Raw genomic sequence first — 19,838 nt, 5'->3', positions numbered from 1 at the left:
TTTCCTGGATCTCTGGATTCATTCTTTCCTTCTGCAATCCTCTGGGATTTTAAAAAATCTGTATTATCTTTTAATGACTATTGTCTTATTTACTGGACTGTATACATCTTAGGAGCATGGACTGTGCCTTTTTCATCTTTGTAATTCCCATGGTATCACTGTTTGATCATGAATATATAATTGTTAAAATAAGAAATAAAACCAGTAGATGTAAGGAAAAAGTAGAAAGCCAGTAGAGACATTAAAGTTTCAAAGAGATATTTCACAATACCCTATTCCCAACAGCACACCTCCTGGTCTAGTCAACTCAGCTTGCTGATGAGGGATCTCATCCCCTAATTTTATAATGGTATGTAGAAGTAAATCAGAATTCACTGCCTAGAAATTTACTTTAAATTCACTGGAAAATATCCGTTCGCATAAATTAGAAGGTATCTGCACTTCTAACTTCCTGATGTATAGTCATTAGGAAGTGGTAGAAGGGAAGTTTGATATTTGACCTCCTTGGGGAATGTAACCCATTTATTGCTGAATAAACACAGAAAGAATGAATTTAATGTGTTTTTTCCCCAAGAAAATGATACAATACTGTAGTGCTTAAACCCAGAACTGTGGAGGAATTAAAACTCAGCATATGAAGAGATTTACCACAGCTCCATGGTGAGAACATTGAAATAGTCTAAACATATATCTCTGATGCCATCTTTCTTTTTTTAAAAAATTTTTTTTAACGTTTATTGATTTTTTGATAGAGACAGAGCATGAGTGGGGGAGGGGCAGAGAGAGAGAGAGGGAGACACAGAATCGGAAGCAGGCTCCAGGCTCTGAACTGACAGCACAGAGCCTGACGTGGGGCTTGAACTCACAGACTGTGAGATCATGACCTGAGCCAAAGTCGGATGCCCAACCGACTGAGCCACCTAGGTGCCCCTCTGATGTCATCTTTCTAAGTAAGTTTAGGTCAGCAGAGATTGTTAATGACCCAAACTCCAAAGCCTGTAGGTTCAGACTATTTGTGGGTAGAATTGTAATCATCAATCTTATTTCCTTCTTCAAACTGACAGTGTAAAGTTCAGCACGTGAGTGGTTCATCTGTGGAATCCTGCTTATGAGACATAACACCCTGAACTCTGACACACCCAGTTACTTACTGTTATAAAAGACGTGGCAGATAGAGGACTGCTAGATGGTGTGCTCATGTCCAAGCCACTTCCAGTGCACCTTCATGGCCACACTGACTCATATTTGGAGACTAGTATGCAAAACCATGGAAGACTCTTACCTTACCCTGAGTACCATCTCTTATATCCAGCATAATTTCTGTGATCTGATTCTGATAAGGGATAGAGTGCAAGTGCATGCTCAAGTCTAAACTGATTTCTCTTATCTCAGCAATAGGAAAATAAGAAGATCCCCAAACTATCATGTGAAAAATGTCTCAAGACTTTTATAATGCCACTTTCAAAAAATATTTATTCAGCATCCACTATTGCCAGGGATCTGTGGTATACACGAGGTGTTTAATAAGCATAGTTATTTTTGCCACATAGCTTACAATCTAGCAGATGAAACAGACATTAAACTGACAAATGTGGAATTACAAAATGAGATGAAGGTTAAAAGAATAACGGTAAGGGGCTAATTTTAGAACAGTCAATGGTGAGAGAATAATTAGAATGTCTTTTTGAGGAAATGACAATTAAGGTTAAGACTGAGATGTCTAAGTGGAAGGTAATATTCAGGTCTTTCTTTTTTTTTTTTTTTTTTTTTTTTTAACTAGGCTCCACACCCAATGTGGGGCTTGAACTCATGACCCTGAGGATCAATAGTCACATGCTCTACCAACTGAGACAGCCAGGCACCCCTCAATCACGTTTTTACTTGCTTATTCTAATGGCTTTTAGTGAAATTTGATATTATTGATGTTCCTTAATGAAAAGTACTCCCCATTGCTTTTCTGACAATTCTTTTGAAGTTATCTTCCTGCTTTTCTGACCACACCATAAGCCTCCCCTGCAGCTTCCTCTTCTTCCTTCCCAGCCCAAATGTGGAGCTGAGTCCTTTGTTCATTATATTCTACAGACCCTCCTTGGGTAGATCTGCTCTTTCTCTATGGATTCAATCCTTATATCCTGGAGACTCCTAAATCTCTATCTTTAGCCACTTCTCAACCTCCAAATTCATTTGTTCAACTATGTGATGAGGATTTCTTCATGGATAACTCAGAGATGTCTCAAATTCAACAAATCTAAAACTCAATTTATATTCCCAGCTAAATCTATTCTTGATACTACTGTCCATCTTCATTATTGCAAAATCATCTACTCTATCTCTGCAGCTAGAAAGCATGGAATCTTTCTCAACTCCCTTTATCTCATCCCTCATATTCACCACATCTTCTCTATTCCTGTTCCACATCCTTAGTTTAAGCCCTACTGGTAGCCTAAGTAGATATTTTACACATTACCAAACAGTTCACCTGGTCTTCAGATTATGCCCACTCCATCCCATCCTTTTCACTACCATCAGTTACCTTTTTAAAATAAGTATTCGATCATTCCTACATGGTTTTCCAATATCCACAAAAGAAAGTACAAATCTCTTACCATGATGTTTAGGTACTTTATAGTCTGGGCCTATTCTATATTTTATAGCCTAATCTTCTGCCAATGTTTCCCATGTATTTTTGTCCTCTCAAAAAGTTAACCACAGTTCAAACCTACCAGGTATGCTCTTTATTGTGTGTGCCTGTGTAGGTGTTGTTTTACCTACATGGAAAGCCCTTTGTTCTTGTTCTTCCAAACACATGCTCATCTTACTCTAAGATGCTTTTGCAATATGAACCCATCTATCATAGTCAAAGCTAGCTATTTTCTCTTCTGTGCCCTCATAATACTTAGCTTATACTTTTATTTTGGTAATTATACTATAGTATTGTGATTATTTGTGTGCTACTCTCCACCCCTAAGGCTCTTCAAGAGGGCAGAAACTTACATCTGACACACAAGTCCTGGGAGTATTAACTGACAATTGAATTTTTAAGAATTATCTACTCATTTCTTATTAATTATCATCTTAATAGTTAACTACTTATTGAATGCCTACTGTGGGCCAGGCACTGAATTAGGCACTATATAAACACTATCTCATTTGCTTTTCACAACACATCCAAAAGGCAGTTGTTATTATCAACATTTTAAATAAAAAACTAAGGTTGTGATGAAATTACTTGCCCACAAGTGTCAGTAACTGAGCCAAATGTCAATCACAGATGATTATATTACAAGACTCACGTTTTCTTTCTCACTGTAGCTCTAGCCCCCTTGCAACTATCTACAAAAATTTGAAATTAATCCGGTGTCACCTTACCCAACATGGAAAAAAAATTTTCCTTTCAGAATATATAATGTGTTATCAGACTCCTGAAGGATTATTTTGACATTGATTTCTCTTGTAAGTTGACAAAATAGACCATATAATGTATAATATTCAATTTTTATTGGAGGTATACATTTAGAACATTCAAATAATTTGATTATTTTAACAATGATGTTTCTAATAGGATTTCTTAATATTTGTGACACTAAATCAAAACTTTCAGAGGGGAATGGACTTTATAACTGATCATATTCACCTGCATACCCCAAATGATGCTGTGAACACTTCCTTGGTGAGCTCTAACATATGGTTTTGAAGTAACTAAATGTAATGTCACTTGTTGGGTTATAAGCCTCTTTAATTTGTAATTTGGCACTATATAATATACCAAATTTAATGAAGGAGGAAAATACCACTTCTAGTCAGTTGAGAATTAGGAGAGTTATAAATTTTTAAAAAATTAAATTATTTTAAATAGAGAAGAAAAAAGAAGGGAAGAAACAAAAAAAGGGAAAAAATTTAAATGAAATAAAACAAGTTTCACTTTCCACCAGTTAATGTCCTTACCAGTGCACACAGAAGATCAACTGCTTCCAAGATCAATTCCTGATGGCCAATGCGGCTGACCCCCAGATCTTCTAGTTCCTGATGTGTAATGCGCAGCAGCTGGTCTCCACTGATCTTCTCCCTCTCAAAGTTCTTAATATACTGCTGCAAACAATCATCAAGACCTGCAAAAGAAAAAAATATGGAAGACAAGAATGAAACAAACAGTTTAGCCAAACAAATAGAAAAAATAAAATAAGCATTAACTCCTACCAAGTTACAAGTTAACTCCATTTCAACTCTGGACTAGTCCACTTTTTTCCAACCTACATCTTGGCTGCAGGAGGAAAAAAAAAAAACCCACTTCATCATATCCCTAGTTGTTAGGCTCCTATTTGAATTTTACTCAGTAATTACTGGAAATCTTTAAGTCACTTCTTAAGCAGCTCTCTTTGTTGCTTATTTCATAAAGTGTGTTTGTAAGCAGATTGTGCCCACTTCTAAACTTATCTGCACCTCACTCCCCCTTTCTTCTTCAACTCCACTGCAGAGGGAGAGGCATCTTTCTTCCTATATAAGACTTATTGATCTTCCTGTGCTCTGGAATCCCATCTTCTGCCACATTAACATTACTTCAACAATTAAAAAATTAAACACTCTTTATTTCAACCATTTCCTAGCCAATGACTCCTATATTCGAACCTCTGCTATCTTAAAAAACAAAATAAACAAAACAAAAACTTTTCCTTGTTTTCTTTGATCCTGTGTTCCCCACTAGTTTGTTCTTCCCTACACAGCCAAGCCCCTTACCCCCCCCCCACCTGCAATAAACTCCCTAATCCACTAACATTTGGATTTCATCCAAATCCAAAAGTGGAATCCAGAGTGGATACATTTTTCAGGATTACTCATGGTACTTCATAAGTGATTAGCTTGGCTACAGATTGGGTCAGCATCAATCGCCTATGAATTTCATACATATGATACAAATGATGAACAAATGATGAACTGGAGTAACAAGATTACTTCTCTCTAGATTTTTAAGTAAGAGATACCAAGAAAATGAGGCAACTAGCAAAAACTAACAGGTCTTGATTTTAAATCAGGCCATCTAGATTAAATATCGTCCATCTAGATTAAACCAGTTTTATGGTTTTTCTGCTGAGTCACTCACAATCCCCTCCAATTCATCTTCCCCAACATAAAAATTCTTTAAAAAAATTTTAAGTTTATTTATTTATTTTGAGAGACAGAGAGAGAAAGAGTGAGAGAGAGAGAGAGGAAGTGTGAGCAGGGGAGGGGCACACAAAGAGGGAGAGAGAGAGTATACCAAGCAGGCTCTGTGCTAACAGCAGGGCTCAAATTCACAAACCAGGAGCTGAGCTAAAACCAAGAGTCAGACTCTTAACCAATTAAGCAACCCAGGTGCGCCTAAAAATTTTTGTCATTTTTTTCCTCAAAACTTTTCAGTTTCCTCATATTTATGACGGAATAATATCTGAACTCCTGTATCTAGTGTTCAAGGCCCTTTCTGATCTGGACCTTGCCTTCCTATACAGACTCCACACTTCCCAATCTCCCAGTCTACAGATCTCCATTACAAAAATGTCAACATTGTATTAAATTTTGTTCTCATCTCTGTGTGCCCAATACATAGCCTGGAAATTCCTTGAAGTTTGGCAGTGTATCTTCTAAATGAAAACCCAGGACTGAGCACAGTGACTAACACAGAGTAGGGCTCAATAAGTGTAAAATGAACAAATCAGATGTGTAATTTTATGCTATATCACCTGGTTGGGGAAAATCAGGAACATTATATTTTATTTTTTTTAATATGAAATTTATTGCCAAATTGGTTTCCATATAACACCCAGTGCTCATCCCAACAGGTGCCCTCCTCAATGCCCATCACCCACTTTCCCCTCCCTCCCACCCCCCATCAACCCTCAGTTTACTCTCAGTTTTTAAGAGTCTCTTATGGTTTGCCTCCCTCCGGAACATTTTAAATAAGAGCTAAATCTAAAATCAAGAGTGGAGAGAAAGAACATTTGGTACATGGCATTTTGAGGCACTCATGTCTTGATACGTTGCAGAATAATATGAGACAAAATGTTATTATTTTGAGTTGATTTTTCTAGATTCTTCTATGTAAAGGAATGATAAAAGATCTCCTAGAGCACCAATGCCACCAACATCATCATTAAGGTTACAGACCAAGTCACATAATATGTGGCAGTGTAGAAATAAGGGAGAGAGGCTTATCTTACATCTCATTAACTGGTGCCTAAGTTAACTATCAAGGCATACTACTCCATAATATAGCATTTTGGCTCCCATATTTAAAATGTAAAATATATGACAAATATACAGCTAGGATATTATAATACAATTATAGTAATCCCACTTTGTGATAATATGCATATTTATAAACCAAAAGGTACTTTTATGTACACTTTTTTCTTACTTGAATTACAAATAATTAATGACCTTATAATTTTAGACTTTTGACTGAAAGGCCAAAATCAACATTTGAAATCTGTATATGCATAAAATATGGCCCAAACAGGGAGGAGGGCACTTGTTGGGATGAGCACTGCGTGTTGTATGGAAACCCATTTGACAATAAATTATATTAAAATAAAAAAATAAAAATAAAAGTAAAAACAAAAAAAATATGTGAAAAAAAGAAAGAAAATACAGCCCCAAAAGCCATCTACAAAAACCACAAAAATCAATACATTATAATATTGGGCTATAGGCCTGAATGTCATGATTCCAGAATCTATACAGCATACATGCAATAATTAAATCTCACTCACTCATACACAATTTTATTTAAAGTGGAACTGTTCCATTTTCAAGAATGAGAAATTCTTTAGGGATCATATGACTAGTCTTCAATAGTCTAATATTTATTCACTAGATAAAATGAGAATATATACCAAATTTTAAAAATATTGTCTACCCTTTTTTTAAAGCTCTAATGTTGCATGAATTATTTACTCACTTTCCATCAAACTTTACTCTTTCTTGTTGACATATTTCTAAATAATTATAAGTAAAATTTATAACCTCTACTTAAAAATTCCTATTCTTCTTAAGAAAACATACAGAAAATAAATTTAGATCCATACTCTAAACCACACAAGTGTATTGTGAAGAAAATTGTGCACTTTTGTCAACTGAAACATTAAACTACATGCATTATTGTGTCTAAAGCGACACCCTAAAACCATTAAAAAGAATGCTTGAAATCATTACTATGACATGTGTCTCTGACTTTTTCAATGAATTACACTGCTTTCCATCATCTTTAGGGAAGAGGAATGAACATAATCATGGATCTAGAAACATGTTCCAAAAATAATGAAACATTTACAAAATGATGACATTTGGGGCGCCTGGGTGGCGCAGTCGGTTAAGCGACCGACTTCAGCCAGGTCACGATCTCGCGGTCCGTGAGTTCGAGCCCCGCATCAGGCTCTGGGCTGATGGCTCGGAGCCTGGAGCCTGTTTCCGATTCTGTGTCTCCCTCTCTCTCTCTGCCCCTCCCCCGTTCATGCTCTGTCTCTGTCTGTCCCAAAAATAAATAAAAAACGTTGAAAAAAAAATTAAAAAAAAATGATGACATTTGAGAGATGTCTTCAGGATGTACACATTTCCACTAAAACAACGATATTCCAAAAGATTGAGTAAAATAAATTAATCCAGTATATTGTGGAAGTAGATACGGGAGGTGTAAATTATTACATTTAGTGTTCAAAATATTAAAAACCCATTTAAAATGGTATTAAGAGGATGACTCTATTCCTACTACAGGAAATTTTACTTTATACACCATTTTATACATAATATATGTGTTCGTATCTATAAACTGAACACTCTCTAATAATTACAGCAACAAATAAAAATGTAAATTCATTTGTTAGAATTCTGTTGCCACTATTTACTGTGAAGAATAAAGATCGACATATGAAGATTTGTGAGGATTCTGTCCCTTCTGCAAAATAAGGTTAGGAAATTAAAACAAACACATATCAGTCCGATTTCCTTTTGCTTACTCAAATACATGAATGATAATTCGAGGCAGAAGATCCATCTAGTTTTAGTCTAGTTTTCAGTCCCCTTATTTTACTTGACACTGCTTTTTTCCCAAGATCACCAATGACCAAAATCACACCAGACTCAAATGCCTCATTTACAATCTCATTCTCCATAAGCAAGTTATTTATCTATTTCTACAACCATTTTTACAGTCTTAGAACCATCTTAGAAGATTCCCCAATTTAATCTCTTATCTTGTCAGTTAGTGAGAAACATAATTTCTTCATTCAAAATAGCTCTTGCTCTGCCCTTTCATTTCTGATCTCATTGTCACCAGATTACTCATGCTGTACAGCCTGTCCTGATGCCCATCTAGTCCCCCTGGCACCAGTCTGTTCAGTATATCACTGTCAGATCTCTAAAAACACTCTTTGATCAAGCCATTTCCCAATTCAAAAATATCAAGGACTCTTCCTGCCAAAAGGTTAAAATTCAAAAATGTTTAATTTTTAAGGCTTTTTTAAGGGTGAGGTCTTGGATATCATTATCACTTAGCATTCATGTATTAATTGCAACAACTACTACAAGACAATAAAAGCGTTTTATACATTATAAACAGCCAGAAAGCTCATATTACCATGTTTTTCTTCTATGCACAAGTAGTATATAATGATAATTGATCCAGCAAAAGACAATTCCCATTTAAGATTTTGTGATACTTCTAGCTCTGACTTCGCTCAGGTCATGATCTCGTGGTTCGTGAGTTCGAGCCCCGCATCAGGCTCTGTGCTGACAGCTCAGAGCCTGGAGCCTGCTTGGGATTCTGTGTTTTCCTCTCTGTCTGTCCCTCCCCCACTCGTACTCTATCTCTCTGTCTGTGTGTGTGTGTCTCTCTCTCAAAAATAAACTAAAAAAAAATTAAAAAATTAAAAAAATAAGATCTTGTAGTACTCCCTAAACCAACTGAAAAGGATGAAATTATATTCAACAGCATGTTGGCACTAAATGACTTTACTGTATTCTAATTATTGGAAAACTCACTAACCTATGTATGTAATATACAAACTACTTAAAAGATACCCAGAATATTTAATAAATCAAATTCCCAAAGTATTTTAGAAAAATGAAATTTTTCTCTAGAACCTATAAAGTTAAAAATCTGTTTAATAATTCCCATACAGTTCTGGGATGATACAGCCTTATAAATTCTTGATTTAATTCAGAGATGAGCAGCCCATCACTCTTACGTAGTAAATAGAAGTATATTTACTCCTTGATATTCTTTTAATTATACTCCAGTTTATATTTTGTTCAACCAAAAAGAAAATAAGAAAAATTTTTCCTCAAAAACACCTATGCCACTAAACAATTCTAAATTCCAATAAAAAAAGGCAGTAACTGTTTTAACAAGTGAGAAACAACATGAATAAGAATAACAAAATGTGGGCAACCATACTTTGAAATACTACCCAGCAATAAAAAAAAATGATATATACTTGGATGGATCTCAAGGATCTCACTGAGTGAAAATTGCAAATCTGAAAGAAGTTACTCAATGATTTCATTTATAGTACATACTGAAAAAGGCAAAACTATAGCAACAGAAAGGAAATCAGTAGTTGCCAGGGATTGGGAATGTAAAGAGGCTACGACTATGAAGCAGCAGGAGGGAGTTTTTTGGGGGTGATGAAATGGTTTTGTATCCTGACTGTGGTACTGGTTACATAATTCTATAAATATGTTGAAACTCACACAACCCTAACACCAAAAAACTCAATTTTACTCTGTAAATTAAAAAAAATTAAATTACAAATGGATTACAGGCTATCAAACATTTGGAAAATACTATTAAACTCAAAATTTAGTTAAAAATTTTTCCTTCTGGCATTTTATCATGGCATTTGATATAAAAGACCCAGACCAGGGAACAATGTTTCTGGCAGTGTATTCAGCAACTATATATTAAGCACCTACTAAGATTAGTGTCGTGCATATTAATGCATTTAACTACCTTTGAAAAGACTGCTTTGCTCTGCTGTCTGGCAGAGCTGAAAGCTATAAACAGAATTCTGAGAAGCTGTATATGACGCAGGGTATGCAGACTAATGCATTAGAAAACCAATCACTGCCTGTTGTCTCTGAAGACGTCTTATAAGGCCAGGCCCCACTCTGCTGATCATTGCCATTTCTACTCTTCTCAGACCTAATTTTTTTCTCTAGCAATATAATGCTGTCTTTAAGATAAAAACTTAAAAAAAATCAAGACTGGGAAACAATATGAAATTGTTCCATTTTGCAAAAATAATGCAGCCTCCTTGCAATCTGTTTCTGGTTCTTCATTTTAAACCAGAGTAGATTTTTAATGCCAAGCAACTTTAAAATGAATTTCAAAGAAATATCTGGTTGAAAATTCCCCTCTTTAGAAAAGACCAAGAGAAAGCAAAAATAAAGAAGAAAACTTTATCAGCACTGAAACCAGGAGACATTGCTAACCACCTAAAAGACAGACTAAAGATGCAATGTTACAAAATAAAAAAGGTACTAGAAGAAATCTAGGCTCTATATCAAACCAGAGCAAGAAACAGTGAAGAAAAAAGACAGATATGTTTGACTACATAAAAATTAAGTTTTTGTTATGACATATCAAATCAGAATATTCACAAAAAAAGTACTTAAAATATATCCAGTGATACACTACATGAAGGCCAACTAAAGAGGACAAAGTAACCCATGGACATACTATCAAGCGGCTTAAAATTTCTCAGTTTTAAAATACTGATATATGGTAATCTGAGATTGCAGCCTGAAAATGTGTGTCACACAAAACAATGTCTGAATGGTTTTATAATTTTGTAATTTTTAAAGTTGTGTATCCCAAACGTGGTAAAGGAGCTGGACAAGCAGTTTTTCTCAAAGTGATTTTCAGGACAGCTTGCAAACAAACTTTTAAATGCTCTTTAAGTAAACACAAAATAAACTCTAAATCTTATACGATTATTCTGCACTTTCATATTTTAATTTTAAAAACAAAGTCTAAAATGATTTTAATGACATGTTCAGTAAACAAAGACTGACTGCTTTTATAGTGAGGCTTAAAGCTATTAGATACCTAAGAATTCACATAGAATATTTTTTCAAAGATCACACTTTCTCCCTCAAATTAATAGTCCATTTCAGGGGTGCCTGGGTGATTCCGTTGGTTGAGCATCTGACTTTTGATTTCGGCTCGGGTCATGATCCCATGGTCATGAAATTGAGCCCTAGGTCTGGCTCTGTGCTAAATGTGGAGCAAGCCTACTTGAGATTCTCTCTCTCTCTCTCTCTCTCTCTCTCTCTCTCTCTCTCTCTCCTTCTGCCCCTGTTCCCAGCTTGTGCTCTAAAATAAAAAAACAAAACAAAACAAAAAAACAGTCCACTGCAGAGACGGTTGTAACTAACACTGAAACTATTTGTTTCTTTGCAAGTCTTCACAGTCTTTGCTAATAATAATTTATTAACAGAAAAGTGACTTTAATAAAAAAGGTAGACCAAGCATAAGGAATTAGTTGCAAATCTAGAGATTAGTGAAGTCTTTCATTTTACAACTTAATAGGTAATCATTTTTTATTTGTTTGTTTGTTTAAGGAAGCTTAAGGGCATCTAAGCCTTACATCTTTCATTCTAACATTCAAGAACCTCCAAGTTCAGGCCCCAACCTATTTTTATAACATTATCTCTAACACATTCATATATCCTATTCTGCAGCCAAAGTCAACAACTCAACTATTTCCTTAATGTGATTATTCCTATTACCCAGAATAATATTTACATATTCTACATACTTAATTGTTGAAATCATGCCAGGTTTTGATCACTGAATCAGGTGGATCTCTCTTCTCTTTATATCTATGGATTTTACACTTATGGCATTTATTTATTACTCACGCTGTTTGTTATAATGTTTGTGTTAGTATCTTATTACCCCCAACAGATTATAGAACCCTGAAGGATAGCATCACTGACTCCCTCCATACAGCAATGGGCAGAGCAAGCATCTGATACATATTCAGTCATTCCTTTATTTAATTAATATTTACAGAGGTAATTACTATGTGCTAGGCACTGGGAATCAAATGCTGAACAAAAACTAACACGGCCATTGACTTTATGGAGTTAATATAATACTGAAGGTGACCATTAAACATTAATTATTTGATTGACAAAATAGATGTATAAACACAAGCTATGATAATCATCATGAAGGAAAAAAAAAACAGCGCTATGAGAAACAAAAAAGTAGACTTAACCATATACTGAGGTGGCAAGTCAAGAATGGAAGGCTTACTTGAGAGATCGATGACTATATTATGATCCACAAGCTTAAAAATGGTTAAAGGAGGAGGAGTGGAAAATTCAACCAACAGAAACAACATATGCAAAGATTGTGTGCTACAAAAAGAAACACCACACATTTGAAAAACTGAAAGAAGTTTCTGTGTCTGAAATGCAGAGATAAGTCAATGAAGCAAGAGGGGGTTAGAGAGATGGGCCAGAGGCAACATGATGCAGGATCTTGTAGTCCATGGTCAGAATCCTAACCATGACCCTAAAAGCAATGAGAAGGCACTGAAGGATTTGAAAGAGACAGCATTAAAAGTGTTTTGTGAGCATTACTCCAGCTGTAGTATAGTAAATGAATTGTAGGCTGCCAAGAGAGAGAGGCAGGTTGGATGACATTTTTTTGTTAATTTAAAATTTTTAAAAATGTTAATTTATTTACTTAGGGAGAACACAAGCAGGAGAGGGGCACGGAAAGAGGGAGAGAGAGAATCCCAAGCAGGCTCCACACTGTCAGCTCAGAACCCAGTGCAGGGCTTTAACACACAAACCGTGAGATTGTGACCTGAGCTGAAGTTAGAGGCTTAACTGACTGAGACATCCAGGCACCCCAGGTTGGGTGACATTTGAAATAATCTAATTATCAAAAAGTAGTTGTTTGTCCAAGGATGATGGCAGGAAAGGAAGAGAAGACTGGAAAGAAGATAAAATCATGCAGGAATTGGTGCTGGATTAGATGTGATGGAGGGGAGACCATGGGAAGGAAGATGACACCTACATTTCTGAATTATAGAAATGGATTAATGGTGACATTATTCACAGACAATGGAAATACCACAGAAGTAGTTTAGGGTAGCTGGCTCTCTTCTGGACATTTGGGATTACAGTTCTTTTGAGACAGGCAGGTATCAATGTTGAGGAGTCAGTCAAAAATAAAGGTCTGCTCTGGAGAAGTATATTTAAAAGTTATGGGTATACAAGTATAAAATGGAAGCCATGAGTATTACTGAGACTAAATAGGAAAAAGGAAGAGTGAAAAGAGGATTTAGAATTGAACCAGAAGACTCCAAAATGGAAATACTTGTTACAGAGAAAACTACAAAGAAAACTAAGGAAGTGCAGCCAGAGAGGAATGAAAAAAAGACATGAAGAAAAGTGGTGTCATGGAATCCAACGGAAGAAAATGTTTCAAGATTGACAGTAAAGGACAATGGTAAAAACACAACAAACAAACAAACAAAAAACAAACAAATCTTATGGGTCAGATTACTAGAATTCAAAGCCTACCAAGAATTTGACAATTAGGAGATTATCAGTGACTTTAACCAGAAAGTATTGTAATGACACAAATAGAGTGCATAGAAATGTGTAATGTTGGGTCAAAGAGATTATTGTTGTAACAATTTGAGACATGAAGGAAAAAAACCTTTGTGAGATTAAGTAGCTCCCTAAATCTACACAGTACGTCACTGACTGGCAGAGCAAGGATGAAAACCTAGTCCCAGAGGATTCTTAAATCCAATCTGTTTTGACTATATCAGACTTTTTCAAAACTAAAAAAATGTATCTTAGCAATCAAGTGGATTTATATGCTTGCAAAAAAGAGTAAATTGAGCTCGACTGAAACATACAGTTATCAAAACGAAGAAGGGATAACACAGGACAGTGGCTAGTAAAATCATAATCTTCCAGACCTACAAGAAAAAGTATTTAAAATTACCAAGGATTGAGGTGTTAAGATGGCAGAGTAGTATGGGGGCCCTGAGCTTGTTTCATCCCTGAAACACAGCTAGACCAGCATCAAACCATTCTGAACACCTAAGAAATAGATATGAGGATTAATGCAACAATCTGTATAAATGGAGCCAGAGAACTTGGCAGGTATGTGGTGTGGAAAGGTGAATTGGGGAGAGGAAAGATGTAGAGGGTAGGGAGCCATTTTTGCAGAGGGAGGACAGAGAGAGGACAGAGAAAGAAAAGAGAAAGGGGGAGAATGCAGTACATCAGGATCGCACAAGAAAAGCACCCCCCCCCCAAAAAAAAAAGTAGCTGGAGAGAAAGAGTGAAAACACTCGCAGGGGACTGGACAAAATATCTATTTCCCAGAACCATTGATGAGGAGAAAGGAGAGGGTTTCAATACCACCAGGATTCTATAAACACTGGAGTGCAGAGTCTGAATGTTTGGAGCTCAGTGTCTAGTAGTGCTCTGGTGAGGAAATAGGTCAAATCCCCAAGAGCAGGCAGCGAAGTATGAGGGGTCTGTGTGCCATACAAGGAGAAGTGGATCCCCTGATTAGAGTGCATGTGGTAGAGACCATACGGCTTCCCTGAGGGCAAAAGCCCAGCAGACCCCAGAGAGCAGCCATGTTTACTGATAATGGGACAATGATGCCAAAGGACAACAAACCTTGACACTGGCTCTGTGTTGTGATTTGCCATAAACTCTGGGCCTCTGCCACTGTGCAATCACACAAATGTTTTCTGGGACAAGCTGACACCCAGCCATTGCTTGGTGAGACACTTCCCCAGCTGCAGGGGTCTCTGAAGTGTGGGGTTTTGAAATATAGTTCCATCTGAGATAAAACCCTGGAGTGAGGTGCCACCTGGAAGGCAGACAGCTTGGACAAGGACAGGGTCGAGGCAGGGAGTGGATGAGGGCCTGAAACAAGGGAGGGGTGCTTGATCGCAGGTCTGTGAAGGTGCAGGGTTCCTTCCTGCGCCAGAAACTAGGAAGTAGGGTGAAGTCATTTTCACTTGTAGCATGCACATGTGTCCCCACACAGAAATCATACCCAGTAAGCCAAGCAGGGCCACCAAGTGGAGAATGGAGCAGTTATGCCAAGCCCTGCCCACTTGTGACCTCCAGGCACATCCCCCAGAAGACGGGTACAAACCCTTTCCACCTGCTTATTAGTCTATGGACTATAGAGTGCTTCAAAGTTTCAGTTCGAGGGGAAACTGGATGTAACTTCATTTGAGTTTCATTCTGTTTGCTGGTTGATTTGTTCATTTTCTTTGCTTTTGTTTTTGCTTAAGTTGTTTTTTTCTTTTTCTTTCTTTTCTTTCTCTTTCTTGGATACAGAAAGAGCAAATTCTTTTCTACTTATTTTTATTTTTTTACTGTATTTTATTTTATTCTATTTTATTATTTAAAATTCTTTATTAAAAACATTTTTAACCTTTTTTTTCCTTTCCTTTCTCTTTTTCCTCTATTCTATCAAGCATTTCTCAACAAGTAGACTGAAACACACCTAGGATCTGGCTTCCTTTACTTTGTTTTGTTCTTAATTTTTCAATTTTAATATTTTATTTTATTAATCTTTTTCTTCCTTCAAAATTAAAAGATGGAGGAATTCACACCAAAATAAAGGCCAGTAAGAAATGACAGCCAGGAATTTAATCAACACAAATATAATTAAGATGTCGGAACTAGAATTTAAAATGATTATAAGGATACAAGCTGGGGTTGAAAAAAGCATAGAAGACACCAGAAAATCCCTTTCTGCATAGATAAAAGAACTACAGCCTAGTCAGTCCAAAATAAAAAAAATGTTATAACTGAGATGCAATCTTGAACGGATGCCATGACAGCAAAGGTGGACAAAGCAGAGCAGCAAGTTAGTGAGAAAGAAGATAAAATTATGGAAAATAATGAAGCAGAAAAAAAGGGACACAAAGGCAAAAGATCATTATAAAAGACTTAGAGAACTCAGTGACTTATTAAAAAGGAGTAACATTCAAATCACAGGAGTTCCAGAAGATGAAGAGAGACAAAATGGGGCAGAAAGTTTATGTGAACAAATTATGACTGAAAACGTACCTAATCTGGGGAAGGACAAAGACATCAAAACACAAGAAGCACAGAGAACCCCCAATGGATTCAACAAAAACCAACCATCACCAAAACCTGTTATAGTCAAATGTACAAAAATACAAAGGTAAGGAAAGAATTATAGAAACAGCAATGGAAAAAAGTCTTTCATATACAAGGGAAGACAGATCATGTTCACAGCAGATCTGTCCACAGAAACTTGGCAGACCAGAAAGGAGGGGTAGGATATATTCAACGTGCTGAATAGGAAAAATATGCAGCCAAGAATTCTTTATCCAGCAAGGCTATCATTCAAATCAGAATGAGAGATAAAGACTTTCCCAGACAAACAAAAACTAAAGGAGTTTGTAAACACTAAACCAGCACTGCAAGACATTTTATGGGGGACTCTTTCAGTGGAGAAAACAAAACAAAACAAAACAAAACAAAACGGACCAAAAGCAACAAAGACTAGAAAGACCACAGAATATCACAGGAAACACCAACTATACAGGCAACACAATGACACTAAATTCCTTTCTATCTTTCAATAATCACTCTAAATGCAAATGAACTAAATGCTCCAATCATAAGACATAAGGTATCAGAATGGATAAAAAAAATAAGACCCATCTATATGCTACTTACAAGACACTCATTTTAGACCTAAGACACCTGCAGATTGAAGGTTTGCAGACTGGGGAGATGGAGCGCCATCTATCATGCTAATGGATGTCAAAAGAAAGCCAGAGTAGCCATACTTATATCAGACAACTATCTCTCTCTCTCTCTCTCTCTTTTTTTTTTTTTTTGCATTTTTATTGAATAGTTTTCAGGAAAATAGTACTATTGTTTGCACACAGTAAATCAATATGTGTCAGCCACCAGCTTAAATTACACTGTACAATCAGGTACTCAAACTTGGACAAAATAAATATACACCACCACAGTGACACTTTGCACTAACAACAATGAAGTTTGCCCTCAACAATCATAACATTACTGGGTTCTGTAAGGAAAAATAAGTTGCTGGTTGACAAGTTGAAGGGGGATAAAAATGACATCAGGAATTCAAAAGGTTATTTCAGGTGCCGGTCACCACATTTAGGCACTCAAGCATAGCAAGGTGATAAACTTCCTCCTTAGCTTCCCCCTTTACTTATGCCATATGAGATATAAAGGTAAGAGAATGAATAAAGATTATGGGATTTCTTTCAAAAAACTGTGTACAAGCTAAGCACAGACTCACTTTAGAAGACAGTAAATGAATGCCTCACCAAAAAGGCCACCATGCCAAGTTCCTTTTCACATTCTGCCCAAAAGTATCCATAAAATACTTTCATTTTCCTATTAATATACAAATCAACTATATTAGTTGTTTCTTCACATTTTATAAGTTGTAAAACAATAACTTCAGCAAGGTTTTGCTAAAGACAACTTGGCAAAAATAAAGATTTTTTTTACATCTTGTTTTGCAAACTAGGAACAGCAAGATTTTTTAAGAGACCAGGTAAATAACATTGAATTTAGGATGGGCAATCAGATCCAAACTGAAATCAGATAGCCTGGATAGCCCAAAGCATTAACACAAGTTCAAGGGCACTAAAGTAACAAGGCATAGGAAGAAAAAAAAAAGATTCTCAGTTAAGTTCAAATAAATGCATGGTGTCAATGGTTATGTTTCAATTTTGTGCTGAACAAAGTTATCCTCCCAGCTACATCTAATTTCAAAATACTCTGGGAAGCTATCTAGATAAGCTATACGTTGAAATTATATTCTAATATGGCCACTGGATTTATTTTTTAATTATTATAAAGTTATTTACAATAGTGAAGTAGTACAAATGTGTATTTTTTTCCTCAGGTGCTAACTAGCTAAAAAAGTTAATTTGGGAAGTGGGGGGAAGAAAACCCTATGTATTTGAAATACAATTGGCAATGGAAGCTAATAACCAAAAGAATATATATAAGCTTCCTATCACACAAATATAATTTAACATTCTCCATCTTCTAAGTAAGTATTCACTTTTATTTACTCATGTGACAGTATTTGTAACAACACATTATGATTGAGTAGTGAATAAAAGAATATGAGCCTTACTGGGAAACTGGCATAAAGTCATATATATATAGATAGATATATTTTTTTCTTTTTTTACAAAACAAGAACACTAAAATTAAAGTCATAAAACTCCTACTATGAACTATTAAACTTGAAAAATTCATTTCAGAAAGATATGCCATTTGAATTCTAAAAACACAAGAGTCAAAATCGCAACTGTCATTATTCCCCTAAGAAGCTGCCAAGCAGAAAGAAATCTTAATATTGAAGATTTCATAGGTCATGTTCCAGCCTGGTATGGATGGTTCCATGGCAGAATACTCAAATTTGAAATAATAGTGGTACAAAATCACTACTTGACTCTTTAGATATTGCAGTAAAGTCTGGCTGTAGCACTACTGGCTAAAAACTATTACATCTTGCTGCCCAGACAACTATACTTTAAAACAAAGACTATAACAAGAGATGAAGAAGGGCATCATATCATAATTAAGGGGTCTATCCTCCCAAGAAGACCTAAAAATTGTAAATATTTATGCCCCCAACATGAAAGAACTAAAATATATAAATCAATTAATCACAAACATAAAGAAACTCATTGATAATAATAAGATATTAGTATGGGAGTTAAACACACCACTTACACCAATGGAGAGAACATCTAAGCAGAAGATCAACAAAGAAACAATGGCTTTGAATGACACACTGGACCGGATGGACTTAACCGACATATTTAGAACATTTCATCCTAAAGCAGCAGAATACACATTCTTCTCCAGTGCACATGGAACATTCTCCAGAATAGGTCACATATTGGGTCACAAATCAGCCTTTAACAAGTACAAATGATCAAGATCATACCAGGCATATTTTCAGACCACAACACCACAAAGCTTGAAATCAACTATAAGAAAAAATTTGGAAAGACCACAAATACTTGGAGTTTCAAGAACAGCCTACTAAAGAATAAATGGGTTAACCAAGAAATTAAAGAGGAAATTAAAAAGTACATGGAGCCAACGAAACTGAAAAGATGACAATCCAAAACCTCTAGATGCAGCAAAGGCAGTTGTAAGAGGCAAGTATATAGCAAGGTACGCATTCCTAAAGAAGGAAGAAAGTCTCAAATACACAACCTAACCTTGCACCTAAAAGAGCTGGAAAAAGAACACCAAATAAAGCCCAAAACCAGCAGAAGGGAAATAATAAAGATTAGAGTGAAATCAATGATATAAAAAAAAAAAACAGTGGAACAGACCAACAAAACCAGGAGCTGGTTCTTTGAAAGAATATACAAAACTGATGATAACCCCCTAGTCAGATTTACCAAAAAGAAAAAGGAAAGGACCCAAATAAATAAAATCACTTATGAAACAGAGATCACAACCAACACCACAGAAATAAAATCAATAATAAGAGAATACTATGGGCAATTATATGGCAACAAATTGGGCAATCTGAAAGAAAAGATAAATTCCTAGAAACATATAAACTACCAAAACTGAAAGAAAAAGAAATGGAAAATTTGAACAGTTCCATAACCAATAAAGAAACTACATCAGTAATGAAAAATCTCCCAAAACAGAAGAATCAGCAGCTGGATTGCTTCCAAGGGGAATTCTACCAAACATTTAAAGAAGAGTTAATACCTATTCTTTTGAAGCTGTTCCAAAAATAG

General features: G+C 35.7%; 1 protein-coding gene across 4 annotated transcripts in view; it reads right to left on the bottom strand.

The window, feature by feature from the left end:
- Positions 1-19,838, bottom strand: part of CNKSR2 (connector enhancer of kinase suppressor of Ras 2) — a 306,470-nt gene that overhangs the window by 234,444 nt on the left and 52,188 nt on the right. For all 4 annotated transcript variants that reach the window (XM_047075991.1, XM_047075992.1, XM_047075993.1 and 1 more), the window contains exon 2: positions 3,946-4,109. In XM_047075991.1, the coding sequence (XP_046931947.1) occupies positions 3,946-4,109 (164 nt within the window). The remainder of the gene's footprint in view (positions 1-3,945; positions 4,110-19,838) is intronic.

This window comes from Lynx rufus, unplaced genomic scaffold (genome assembly GCF_022079265.1).
Source record: "Lynx rufus isolate CCGP_SWC_20201006 ecotype Redwood Valley unplaced genomic scaffold, mLynRuf1.p SCAF_14, whole genome shotgun sequence".
NCBI classification, from domain to species: domain Eukaryota; kingdom Metazoa; phylum Chordata; class Mammalia; order Carnivora; family Felidae; genus Lynx; species Lynx rufus.
The sequence above is the reverse complement of the archived record's forward strand: the minus strand, read 5'-3'. Positions and strand labels throughout refer to the sequence as shown.